The sequence below is a fragment of the Gorilla gorilla genome, chromosome 3, assembly GCF_029281585.2.
Source record: "Gorilla gorilla gorilla isolate KB3781 chromosome 3, NHGRI_mGorGor1-v2.1_pri, whole genome shotgun sequence".
Taxonomy (NCBI): Eukaryota; Metazoa; Chordata; class Mammalia; order Primates; family Hominidae; genus Gorilla; species Gorilla gorilla.
The window spans coordinates 119,351,590-119,364,395 of NC_073227.2; the positions used below are offsets into that span (position 1 = coordinate 119,351,590).

Consider the following 12,806-nt stretch of genomic DNA (forward strand, 5'->3'; position numbering starts at 1 on the left):
TTTCAGTTTACTTTTGTCCAGATTCATCAGAGGAATCACTATCTACGGCAGCCTCAGAAAATGTATTTCTTAAATAATAAGACTTGAAAGTCAAAATTCCTTCTTGATCCATGAGCTACAGAATAGATGCCATGTTAGCAAGCATGAAACCAACATTCATCTCCTTGTACATCTCTGTTAGAGCTCTTGGGCGACCAGGTGCATTGTCAGTGAGCAGTAATATTTTGAAAGGAATCTTTTTCTCTGAGCAGTAGGTTTCAGCATTAATATTATTAATTATATTAACTATATATTATATGTTAATTATATATTAATATTATTAAAATATTCAGTAAACCATGCTATAAATTGAGGTGCTGTCATCCAGGCTTTGTTGTTCCGTTTCTAGAGCACAGGCAGAGTAGATTTCGCTTCATTCTTAAGGAATCTTAAGGAATGGTAGATGAGCATTGGCTTCAACTTAAAGTCACAAGCTGCAGGATCCCCTAACAAGAAAGTCAGCCTGTTCTTTGAAGCCAGTTGTTGACTTCTCCTCTCTAGTGAGAAAGTCCTAGGTGGCATTTTCTTCCATTAGAAGGCTGTTTTGGTCTGCATTGTTTTGGTCTGTTTGTTAGTATAGCCACCTTCATCAATTATCTTAGCTATATCTTCTGGCAAATTTGCTGCAGTTTCTACATCAGCACTTGCCGCTTCACTGTGCACTTTTTTGTAATGGAGACGGATTCTTTAAACCTCACGAACCAACCTCTGCTAGCTTTCAACTTTTCTTCTGCAGCTTTGTCACCTCTCTCAGCCTTCGTAGAATTGAAGAGAGTTAGTGCCTTGCTCTGGATTGGGCTTTGGCTTAAGGGAATGTTGTCGGTTGTGTGATCTATCCAGACCATTCAAACTTCCTCCATAACAGCAGTAAGACTGTTTTACTTTCTTGCATTTGTGGGTTCAGTGAAGTAGCGCTTTCAGTTTCCTTCAAGAACTTTCCCTCTGCATTCACAATGTGGCTAACTCTTTGGCACAAGAGACCTAGCTTTTGGCCTATCTAGGCTATTGACATGCCTTTCTCATTAAGTTTAATCATTTCTAGCTTTTGATTCAAAGTGAGAGACATGTGACTCTTCCTTTCAGTTAAACACTTAGAGGCCATTGTAGGGCTATTAAGTGGCCTAATTTCAGTATTATGTTTCAGGGAATAGGGAGGCCTGAGGAGAGGGAGAGAGAAGTGGGGCAGGCTGATGGAGCCTTCAGAACACACACAAACATTTGTTTGCCATCTTTACATGGGCACAGTTTGTGGTGCTCCAAAACAATTAAAATTTTAACATCAAAGACCATTGATCACAGATCACTATAACTGGTGTGATAATAATGAACATGTTTGAAAGATTGTGAAAATTACCAAATTGTGACACAGAGACATGAAGTGAACATGCACTGTTGGAAAAATGACATTGTTAGACTTGCTCAGAGCAGGGTTGCCACAAATCTTCAATTTATTAAAAAAAAAAAAAAAAAGCATCTGGTCAGATGTGGTGGCTCATACCTGTAATTCCAGCACCTTGGGAGGCTGAAGCAGGTGGATCATTTGAGGTCAGGAGTTCTAGACCAGCCTGGCCAAAATGGTGAAACCACGCTTCTACTAAAAAAACAAAAATTAGCCGGCCATGGTGCATGCACCTGTAGTCCCCAGCTACTCAGGAGCCTGAGGTGGGAGGATCACTTGAACCTGGAAGGTGGAGGTTGCAGTGAGCCGAGATCGTGCCACTGCACTCCAGCCTGGACAACAGAGCAAGAGTCCGTCTCAAAAAAAAAAAAAAAAAAGAAAAGAAAGAAGGAAGCAGTATCTGTGAAGCATAATATAGTGAAATGCAATAAAACAAAGTATGCCTGCATATTACAGTCATTCTGTGAGAGACTATAGATCAGGTACAAATTTTTTAAAAAGTACCTAAGAGTGTCCGCGATAGTATAGTCACTCAGATAATCTGTATTTGTTGAGTGAGGTATGTTGGGAAACTGAAACTTTAATCAGTGTAAAAATTATTGAGAGATATGTTACATGTTGTTTTAGTCTTTGAAATCCAAAGGGCTTTTGCACTGATAGCCTCAGTTCTGATTGGTCACTTTTCAAGTACTTTCTAGCTATACATGGCCAATGCTGCTGTTCTGGATGGCAGAGTTCAAGAGTCTTTCATCCTTTTTACTTTCTGTGACACCACACTGACATTCTTGACATTTTCTTTTTGGTTTCTCCAAGGAAATACAGACCAATTCTGTATATGTATTAAGCATGTCATTTTGAAAGTTTATGAGTTTAGAAATTAAAAGTCAAATGTTTGTTTTTCTTTTCTTCCTTTTTTTAAATGACCTTAGGATTTTATAACAGTTTAGAAGCTCCAGATTTGAAATCTGCAGTAAGTGTATTTTGGCAATACCTAAGATAGTGGAAAGCAGCACAATAGCTATTCATCTGGAAAGTTATGCAGGAATATAAACGTGTAGGGGAGGTTAGACCATTCCTGGCAAGAGAAGAGTTTAGTTGAGTCAGCCTCAAAGGGCGGGCAAATTTGCCATTCATAACAAAGTTGCAGATCAGAACAACTTCGCAGAGGAACCCTGAAAAGCCGATGTGTTAGCCATCTGGTGGTCAGGTTGGGCATTGCAGTCATTCACTTAGCTGATACCCTTATTAGGTTTTGTTTAACTTGGAATTTAAATTAGTTCTCCATTTTTGTCTAAAAAAGCCTATTCCTAGTTTTAACATTTTTGGCATTTTTGAGGGGTATGGCAGGTCTGGTCACTGTAATTTATTGTTGTATTTCTCATGATGATCCTGAAAAAAACTTATATTAGTGAGCTTGGACAAAGAAGCTAAAAAGTACTTGGAGAGAGAAATGGAGTTTGCTTTTTTGCTTTGAATTAAAAAATAATGGTCTCCTTAGTTGTTTTTTTTTTGTTTTGTTTTTTGTTTTTTTTTGTTTGCTTGTTTGTTTGTTTTTGAGACGGAGTCTTGCTCTGTTGCCCAGGCTGGAGTGCATGGCACGATCTTGGCTCACTGCAAGCTCAGCCTCCCGGGTTCATGCCATTCTCCTGCCTCAGGCTCCCAGTAGCTGGGACTACAGGCCCCCGCCACCACACCCAGCTAATTTTTTGTATTTTTAGTAGAGACAGGGTTTCACCATGTTGGCCAGGATGGTCTCGATCTCTTGATCTTGTGATCCACCCACCTCGGCCTCCCAAAGTGCTGAGATTACAGGTGTGAGCCACCGCGCCCGGCCTTGTTTTTATTTTTGAGAGAGTCTCGCTCATTCGCCCAGGCTGGAGTGCAGTGGCGCAATTGATCTCAGCTCACTTCAACTTCTGTCTTCTGGGTTCCAGTGATTCCCTGCTTCAGCCTCTTGAGTAGCTGGGATTTCAGGTGCATGCCACCACACCTGGCTAATTTTTGTATTTTTAGTAGAGACAGGGTTTCGCCATGTTGGCCAGGCTGGTCTCAAACTCCTGACCTGCCTCAGGTGATCCACCTGCCTTGGCTTCCCAAAGTGCTGGGATTATAGGCATGAGCCACTGCGCCCAGCTTATTTTTTAAAACGTAGGTTAATGTGCATAGACTTTGTTCTTCTTTGAAGATGAGAACAACACAACAGCTTATGAAACATTATGAAAATCATGTAGTTTCTATGGGCTGTGCCCCTGTGTACAAACACATGCTTACCCCCCAAAGCGGTGGGAAATTTCTGGCATAATCTGAAACATCTGTCATTCTCCTTTGAACTTCTCTACCGGGATGAGTAGTGGAACTCTTGGTTCTGTGATTGCAATTCTAATCATGAGGTAATAGAAATCAAGGCACTTTTCTTTTATTCTTTATTTGCCACTTTTCTTTTTATAGAAGTGATACTCATATCTGAAATACACCTTACAAATACCTCTGTTTTCCTAGAGAACACATAAGCGTAATGAAATGTGCCTAGGACAATACGTGCACCATATTAGATGGCTGCCAGTATAATACCTGTTTGTTGAACTTTAAGAAAGGGAATCAGGGTAATTAATTTAACAATCACTGATGGGAATTTGAGTTATGTACTCTTTCTAGTTAGCTGTTCAACAGTACACTGTTGGTTTTGCTACCTTTTGAGATTTTTTTCTTTAATTTCAGAAAATAAAGCAGTTGGAGTGATGAAGTCGGGCCATGTATTTACAATTGAGCCAATGATTTGTGAAGGTGAGAAAAAAGGATGCCATGATATTTTTCAATTGAATTTATATGTATTTTAGGTAATTCATCATGTCAGTGGTCTTTTCTACCTGCTTGCTTTTTGCTTCCTACTCACTCCCTGTCCCACCTCAAACTTGATTCAGTATCGTGAAGAACTGAAAATTGTGAGGGTTGGCAAGAACGGCATGGGTTCTGCGTGGTAGTCTTCTGTCAGGAGATGCTGAAATGCTTGAATTCTGGTCCCTTTTCATAAAGTTCATGTCAAAGGGTGCATTGTAATAATGAGGTGCCCAGGTCAAGTCTGTGCGGACGTTCTTGCTTGATGTAGGAGAGGGAAGAGGAGGGAACAGAGCAGAGCATTGACGAGCCACCCAGTTTGAGGCAGACATGATTATATGATTTAATTCTTCACAATTTATAAGGTAGGTGTTATCTCCATTATAGAAACTAGGAAACTGGTCCTTGAAGAGGGTGAGTAGCTTGCCTGTAACTTAGCTTGTTACTTGGCAGAATTTGTCAGACTCAGCTCATGAGCTATTCTGACCCTTCATGGTCTGTACTCATGTCATCACGTGGCATCATATAGCTATTGTGGGGAAAGCACACCAAGGACACTTGGAAAGCACACTTGGCTCTGGCAGCCTCCCCACTGTTGTCATCTCCTCCAGACAGGCTTGTAGCAGTGATAGGAGACTTGGAGTCACAATTAGGGCTCCTCACTGAGATTTTGAGAGTGATTCTGATAATGGAGCTTTCTGTTTAGGGGATGCAAAGTGAGGCAGTAGCAGTAGAGCTTGTGTGTCCTGAGCCCTGTTTTAAAGGATACTCCCTCTCTGGATCCTTCCAGTCTTTTTATAACCCAGTCTTGGGAGTGACTTCTATATTGTCTTTCTTAGAAGTGATTCACTGAATCCAGCCCGCACTCAAGGGGAGCAGGAGCTCACACAAGGGCGTGCATGCCAGGAGGCTGGGGATCACTGAAGTCACTTTAGAGGCTGCCTTCTAAAGCTGGTTCCTTATTGCGTTTTCTGTAAAATGAAAATTAGAATCTCTATCTTGCCAACACCCAGGGCTGCTAGACTGAGATGATTTATATTATGTTATATACTTTAAAAGACTGCACAAATGTGCAGTAAAGTTTGTGTCATCCTCTTGTAATAGGGATAAAGTTCTGATCACGTGCAACCAGTTGTGAAGATGGTATTTAGCAGTGAAAAGAAAGATAGTGGGAGGAAATTGTCATTTTGGCTACGTATTTCCATTAACTAGCACCTGGTTGGTGAGCCATGATGTGGTGTTTTCAGTAAGCAAATAACTTTCTATACAGCCAGCACAGGTAATTAATCATCAAATTATAGCAGATATACTTTAAGTGTAACTCAGCTAGGTTAAATCCCTGGACTAGAAAGTCTCAAATCTGCAGGAGAATTTCCTCGGAATAGCCAAATAAGTTGACTTGACATTACTAAAAATCCTGTTTTATCAGATCACAATAAAATTATAGTAGTAATGTTTTAAATTTGTGTAAAGGCCATTTGTGTAAAGGCCATTACATTGAAAAACATCGATGTACTCATCTTTAGTTGCTTGATGAGGCATGAGTTAACTTTTTTAGGCCGCCTCGTGTTTTCTTTGTAGCCTGGGATTTAATATTGCGAAAGTAGTTTACTTCACTACAGAGTTTATGTTCTGGGATTTGTCTGTCTGAGGCAGTGAGTCCTAGAGGTAATATGTTTCACCTAAAGATTACTCAAAATGAAGAAAGTATTGATTTTTTTTTTAACATCTAATTTTGAAAGAAGAAAGCTCGCAAATACATCTTTTACAGTAGTATCTAGAATTGCCTTTCTCATTCCACCTCTGCTTCACATTCTCTTGGGCCTTTGCTTTCTGCTTTCCCTCATTATGACCCCTTCACCCCCTTTCCCTCCTTCCTCTGAGTTTTCTTTCATGGCCTCCCAGATTCACTGTCCCTTTGCTTCCCTTCTCTGGTTTCAACTCCTGTCCAGACCATTCTGCTTCATATTTTTCTTATGCTTTCACACCAGTCTTTGTTTTGCCCCTCTTTCTGATTCCAGGGGTATAGTTCACAAAAATTTCACTGTATAATCTGTTCTCACCATCTGTTTGTGTGCCTACCATTTTGAAATTATATCAGGAATTGAATGCTGTAATAAAACTGTAAACATTTACATGATTTCCTTCACAATATATGCTGAGTATAGTTTTGTCAGATGCCAAAGTTATACTAGGAAAGAGCTAAATTCATTAATTCAAGTTTTTTTTCTGATTTTTTAATTGTAAAACACACATCGCATTTTTAAATGTACAGTTCAGTATTATTAAATACATTCATAACGTTGTGCACCCATCACCACCATCCATCTCCAAAAGTCTTTTCATCTTGTAAAACTGAAACTCAACCCATTAAACATTCCCTTCCTGTTGCTCACTACTCCCAGACCTTGGCACCCACTGTTCTGCTTTCTATCTCCATGATTTTGACTACTATACTCTACCTCATAGAAGTGGACTCATCAAGCACATGCTTTTTTTTTTTTTTTTTTTTTTTTTTTTGAGACGGAGTCTTGGTCTGTCGCCCAGGCTGGAATGCAGTGGCGTGATCTCAGCTCACTGCAAGCTCTGCCTCCCAGGTTCACACCATTCTTCTGACTCAGCTTCCCGAGTAGCTGGGACTACAGGCGCCCAACACCATGCCTGGGTGATTTTTTGTATTTTTAGTAGAGACGGGGTTTCACTGTGTTAGCTAGGATGGTCTCAATCTCCTGACCTCGTGATCTGCCTGCCTCGGCCTCCCAAAGTGCTGGGATTACAGGCGTGTGCCACCGCACCTGGCCAAGCATATGCTTTTTTATGACTGGCTTATTTCACTTAGCATTATGTCCTCAAGGTTCATCTGTGTTGTAGCATATTGCAGAATGTCCTTTTTAAAAAATTTCCTGTTTTAAAATGGACAATTAGTGTACATATTCATAGGGTACATAGTGATGCTTTGATACGTATAATGATACATATAGTTAATTAAAGTTGTTACTCAAAGTCGTGGTGATTGGTATCAATATGTTGTTAAAATGAAATCCAGCGCCTTTATTTTGGAAATTCCATCTTGATTTGATATTTGGGATATATAAAAAATGTGGTTGTAATACATCTGACGAAATTTAAACATCAAACATACTGAAGACCAAAACGAAGTTGGAAAGGCATTAGCTAAAACAATTGGCATGTAAATAAGGATCTTAGTAGTGAATTTTTTCCTTGGCTTTCTTCTTGATAGAGTTCATTTAGAAAACTGAGTGAGTGAACTAAGAAATTGTTTTTGTTTGTTGAAGGTGGATGGCAGGATGAAACCTGGCCAGATGGTTGGACTGCGGTGACAAGAGACGGAAAGCGGTCTGCTCAGTTTGAGCACACCCTCCTGGTCACAGACACTGGCTGCGAAATCCTAACCCGGCGACTTGACAGTGCACGGCCTCACTTCATGTCTCAATTTTAATTTCTCCCAAGATGGCACATCTCAGTGATACCTTCTTACTGTACTATGCATTTTATTGAGAGTACAGAAAGGAAGAGGAACCTTTTTTTAATCACTTGTTTTGTTTTGACTATAGATAAGAAAGGACTACAGCATTTGATGTGTGTTCTCAAGAACTTGTCTTGGGTCTGAAAAAGCTGAGAAGAATAAAGGAAACATTGCTCAACTCTTCAGCCCCCTCCCCCTGCTTACCTGTTTTCTCATTTGCCCTTTGAGCACTTTTACTTAAACTTGCTTCTAGTTGTTTTTATCACTGCCACAAAACAGCCATCAAGAGCCAGCTGCTTTCCAGGTGAACATTGGAAATGAGAATCTTGGAAACTTTAGCAATATATGTTGCACCAGATTTTTAAAATTATATATATGGAAATATATATGTATACATTTTAAATTCTGTATACATAATTACCAAACACTATGTGACCTGGAGTTTGTGTTGTTTCTGCTCTGACAGGTTTATATGTTCTTACAAATGGATCCATAGTTTGCAGTGATTTAATTCCTGGTTGGGATTTGGCCTCCCCTCTCCCCCATGCTAATTATTTACCCTTGTAATTGTGCATAGGGAAGCATTCACCCAATGAGACTTTCTCCAGTGTGGACTCTGTGTGTCAGTGAATGAATGTAGTAAAATTCACTTTGGAAGGTTATCAGGCTTTTAAAAATCTAGTTTATGGCAAAAATAGCCATTTTCCAAGTGGTGGCTGACTGTTGCAGGGAATGAGAATTTCATAATAGACTGCTGTTTCAGACCTCTGTTTGGTCAGAAATGGAAAAGAAAAAGCCCCCTTTCTTCCCTTTTCTGTTTTACTTCAAGGGCATACCTTGGAGGTGCTCAGAGAAGCGTGAAGGTTGCACTATGGTGGAGGATGGGGAAAGAGTTCTAAAGTGTCTCCAGCTGTGAACCCAGGAGGTCAAGTGGGCTATTAAAATCTAACGTTGAGTAAACGTGATAGTGATGAGAAAGGAATTTTGTGTACTGTAACCTTGCAGTAGAGATGCAGCTGTCCTTCGTGTGTGGAAACACACCTCTCCTTTACATAGTTGGGAACCTCATTAGAAATGATCTCAGCTGCCCCATATCTACGTTCCTTTCAGCAGTTGTCCAAGTAGGAGTGTATCCAGTGAAGACATATCAGATCACAAAGTCATTGTCATTAGAGTGTACTTGATTACTGGGCATCCTTGTAATATAATTTCATACCACTGACACATTATACTTGTAAGAGAACATCTTTCCCAGAGTGCCTCAGACCTTATTGCTTTAAAATATAATAATGTTTTCATTACTTTTATTATTTGAGTGATTTAGTAAAGTTGACTGAATCTGGTATAGACTTTGGGAGTATGTGTGTGAAGTTTTTATCAAACTGTAATATTTGTGAATGGAATGCCTTGCAATATGAATGTTAATATAATGTGTAAAGGGAGATTAAAAAGTTTGAATGATTATCCTACCATGTAGTCATTAACTTTGCTGCATTTCTTTGGGATTTCAGAGGGAAATGGTGGGAATGGGGAGGCTGTTTGATAATCTAAAATAAATTCATGACCATTTGAGTAGAAATGTTTTTTCAGGTGTAATGGCTGTACATAAACTCAGTAGAGTGCCAGCAGCATTTGAGATGCAACCATATTTTTGAGAACTTTTAAGACAGAATGCTGAATATTAGGGGAGCATTTTATGTACTGATTGTGGAATTAACAATGTGGGCTTATTCAGTGTCTGTCATTAGAAGATAAGCTGAAGGAAAAAAGATCTTGGTGTGATAGTTTTTTGGTTAAAAGATAAAACACCACACTGGCGATAATGCTTTTCCTAGTTTGGGAGATTTTAAAACAATATGGACTCTAGTCTAATTGCATATATCTAATTACAAATGTTCATTGGATTTAGGTGACAAAACACCTAGTTTCATCATTCTGCCACCTTTTTACAAAACAAGTCAGAACATGGTGTGCGAGCCTGTAGCACTAGCTACTCGTGAGACTGAGATGGGGGGGATCGCTTGAGCCCAGGAGTTCAAGGTTACAGTGAGCTATGATTGTGCCACTACACTCCAGCCTGGGTGAGAGAGTGAGACCTCATCTCAAAAAAAAAAAAAAAAAAAAAAAAAATCAAAGTATTAACTTCTTTTTTTACATTAACTTTTAGAATAATTTTTTCCCCCTGCCAGTCTTCCAACTCCTTTGGAATTATAACTTGGAAGAAGGGAAACATGAACTTCATTTTATGTCTTTTGTTGATAAAAAGGATTAACCAACACCTTTATACCACTTGCACCCACGTATCTAAATTAATAGGCAAGAGTTGATGAGGTTTAGGAATTTGCTTGATTCCTCAGTTTGTTCTCTTAACGACTTCTGGGTTTTCATTGGATTTGGTTAAAACTGAGAGCAGGATGCTCCGCTTTGCTTAACCTCTACCCTCATGGTATCTGTAAGTGATTTCCTTCTTGTTTTTCCCTTCTTTTACAATTTTTATTTTTTTATCTCCAACCTTTTATATTGAAAATTTTCAACTTATAGAAAAGTTGAAAGTATAGTACAGTGAAATAATCATATATCCTTTACCTTTATCTAACAAATGTCATTTTGTCACCTTTGCTTACTCTGTATAAGCACTTTTCTTTTGAAAGAAGCAACATCGTACTTCACCCTACTACATCAGCATGTATCTCTTAACCTAATGACATTCTTTTACATGATCATAATACAATTAGAAATTTAATACAGAATTATATAATGTATAGGATATAAACTTTAATTTTCCCCCAAAATGTTATTTAAAGCTTCCAAATTCATGGCATTTAGTTGTCATGTATCTGTAGTCTCTTTTTTTTAGATGGAGTTTCACTCTTGTTGTTCAGGCTGGAGTGCAGTGGTACAATCTTGGCTCACTGCAACCTCCACCTCCTGGGTTCAAGCGATTCTCCTGCCTCAGCCTCCCGAGTAGCTGGGATTACAGGCCCCCGCCATGACACAGGCTAATTTTTGTATTTTTAGTAGAGACGGTTTCACCATGTTGATGCCAGGCTGGTCTCGAACTCCTGACCCCTGGTGATCCACCTGACTCGGCCTCCCAAAATGCTGTGATTACAGGAGTGAGCCACCATACCTGGTCTTAGTCTTCTTAACTCTAGCAGCTGTGTCTAATCCTTTGAATGTGAGGATCTTTTATCTGTGGTGGTGGATATCATGAAAATTATGCACAGGCCTTTATTTGAGCTCATCAGCTATCATTGATGTATTTTACATGTGGCCCAAGATAATTATTCTTCCACTGTGGCCCAGGGAAGCTAAAAGGTTGGACACCCATGCTAGAATAACCCTCACACCTTTTTTGATGTCTTACGAAATGGACACTTGAAAAATCAGGTTAGTTTACAAAAGTCCGTTTGTCTGATTGTTCCTCATGAGGATAGATTCAGGATAAACATCTTGGTGGAAGACTACAGAAATGGCAGTTGTATGCCCCATTCATTGTACAACATGAGGCACATAATGTTCTTGTCACCTTATTGCTGATGCAAAGTTTGATCACTTGGTGTTTGTCAGACCTTTTCACTGTAAAAATACCTTTTTTCCTAAACAAGTAATCTGGGAGATTAGTATTTGCTTGATGCTACCAGACAGATGTAAAATTGTTTCAAAATTACTACACCAAAATCACTGCCAACAATAAAGTACACTTTCTTTATGATTCTTTTTTTCTTAGAACATATCATTGAAGTAATTTAGATCTTATTCTGAATTTCATAAACCATGGGCTACTTTAAGAATGAATGCAGTGAATCTCAGGGGCAAAAAATACAGTAGAGGTGGGGAGGGATATATTAGTGGTCTGGCAGTTAGAAATACTGGAACTGTTTGAGACAGTGTAGTAAGATTCTGTCTCCATTTGATGGTGTTTAACTTTTACCAAGCTCTCCAGCTGCAAGAGGAGCAAATTATACCACTTGTAAATTATACCACACTTGTGGCAGTGTCGCTCATTTTCCAACTCCTTTATTTATTTATTTTTATTTTTTCTCTTTTTATTATACTTTAAGTTCTAGGGTACATGTGCACAACATGCAGGTTTGTTACATACGTATACATGTGCCACGTTGGTGTGCTGCACCCATTAACTCGTCATTTATATTAGGTATATCTCCTAATACTATCCCTCCCCTCTCCTCCCACCCCACGACAGGCCCCAGTGTATGATGTTCCCCTTCCTGTGTCCAAGTGTTCTCATTGTTCAATTCCCACCTATGAGTGAGAACATGTGGTGTTTGGTTTTTTGCCCTTGCGATAGTTTGCTGAGAATGATGGTTTCCAGCTTCATCCATGTCCCTACAAAGGACATGAACTCATCCTTTTTTATGGCTGCATAGTATTCCATGGTGTATATGTGCCACATTTTCTTAATCCAGTCTATCATTGATGGACACTTGGGTTGGTTCCAAGTCTTTGCTATTGTGAATAGTGCCACAATAAACATATGTGTGCATGTGTCTTTATAGCAGCATGATTTATAATCCTTTGGGTATATACCCAGTAATGGGATGGCTGGGTCAAATGGTATTTCTAGTTCTAGATCCTTGAGGAATTGCCACACTGTTTTCCACAATGGTTGAACTAGTTTACAGTCCCACCAACAGTGTAAAAGTGTTCCTATTTCTTGACATCCTCTCCAGCATCTGTTGTTTCCTGACTTTTTAATGATTGCTATTCTAACTGGTGTGAGGTGGTATCTCATTGTGGTTTTGATTTGCATTTCTCTTATGGCCAGTGATGATGAGCATTTTTTCATGTGTCTGTTGGCTGCATAAATGTCTTCTTTTGAGAAGTGTCTGTTCATATCCTTCGCCCACTTTTTGATGGGGCCAACTCCTTTATGTTAGAACATAACATCTAGACATTCAAGTTTTAGGAACAAACTTTCATAACATAGGCTGCATTAGGCTAAAACCTATAAAAGTTGTGTTTTGTTCTATTTTAAAAATTGACACCTAAGGAAAGGTTAGCTTAGCACACAGTCTATGTATG

The 12,806-nt window shown here is 39.2% G+C and overlaps 1 protein-coding gene across 6 annotated transcripts in view; it reads left to right on the top strand.

The window, feature by feature from the left end:
- Positions 1-9,229, top strand: part of METAP1 (methionyl aminopeptidase 1) — a 67,066-nt gene extending 57,837 nt beyond the window's left edge. For all 6 annotated transcript variants that reach the window (XM_031010307.3, XM_055384689.2, XM_063705443.1 and 3 more), the window contains 2 exons: positions 4,157-4,222; positions 7,570-9,229. In XM_031010307.3, the coding sequence (XP_030866167.2) occupies positions 4,157-4,222; positions 7,570-7,733 (230 nt within the window). In that variant the 3' untranslated portion in view covers positions 7,734-9,229. The remainder of the gene's footprint in view (positions 1-4,156; positions 4,223-7,569) is intronic.
- Positions 9,230-12,806: the final 3,577 nt, after the last annotated feature.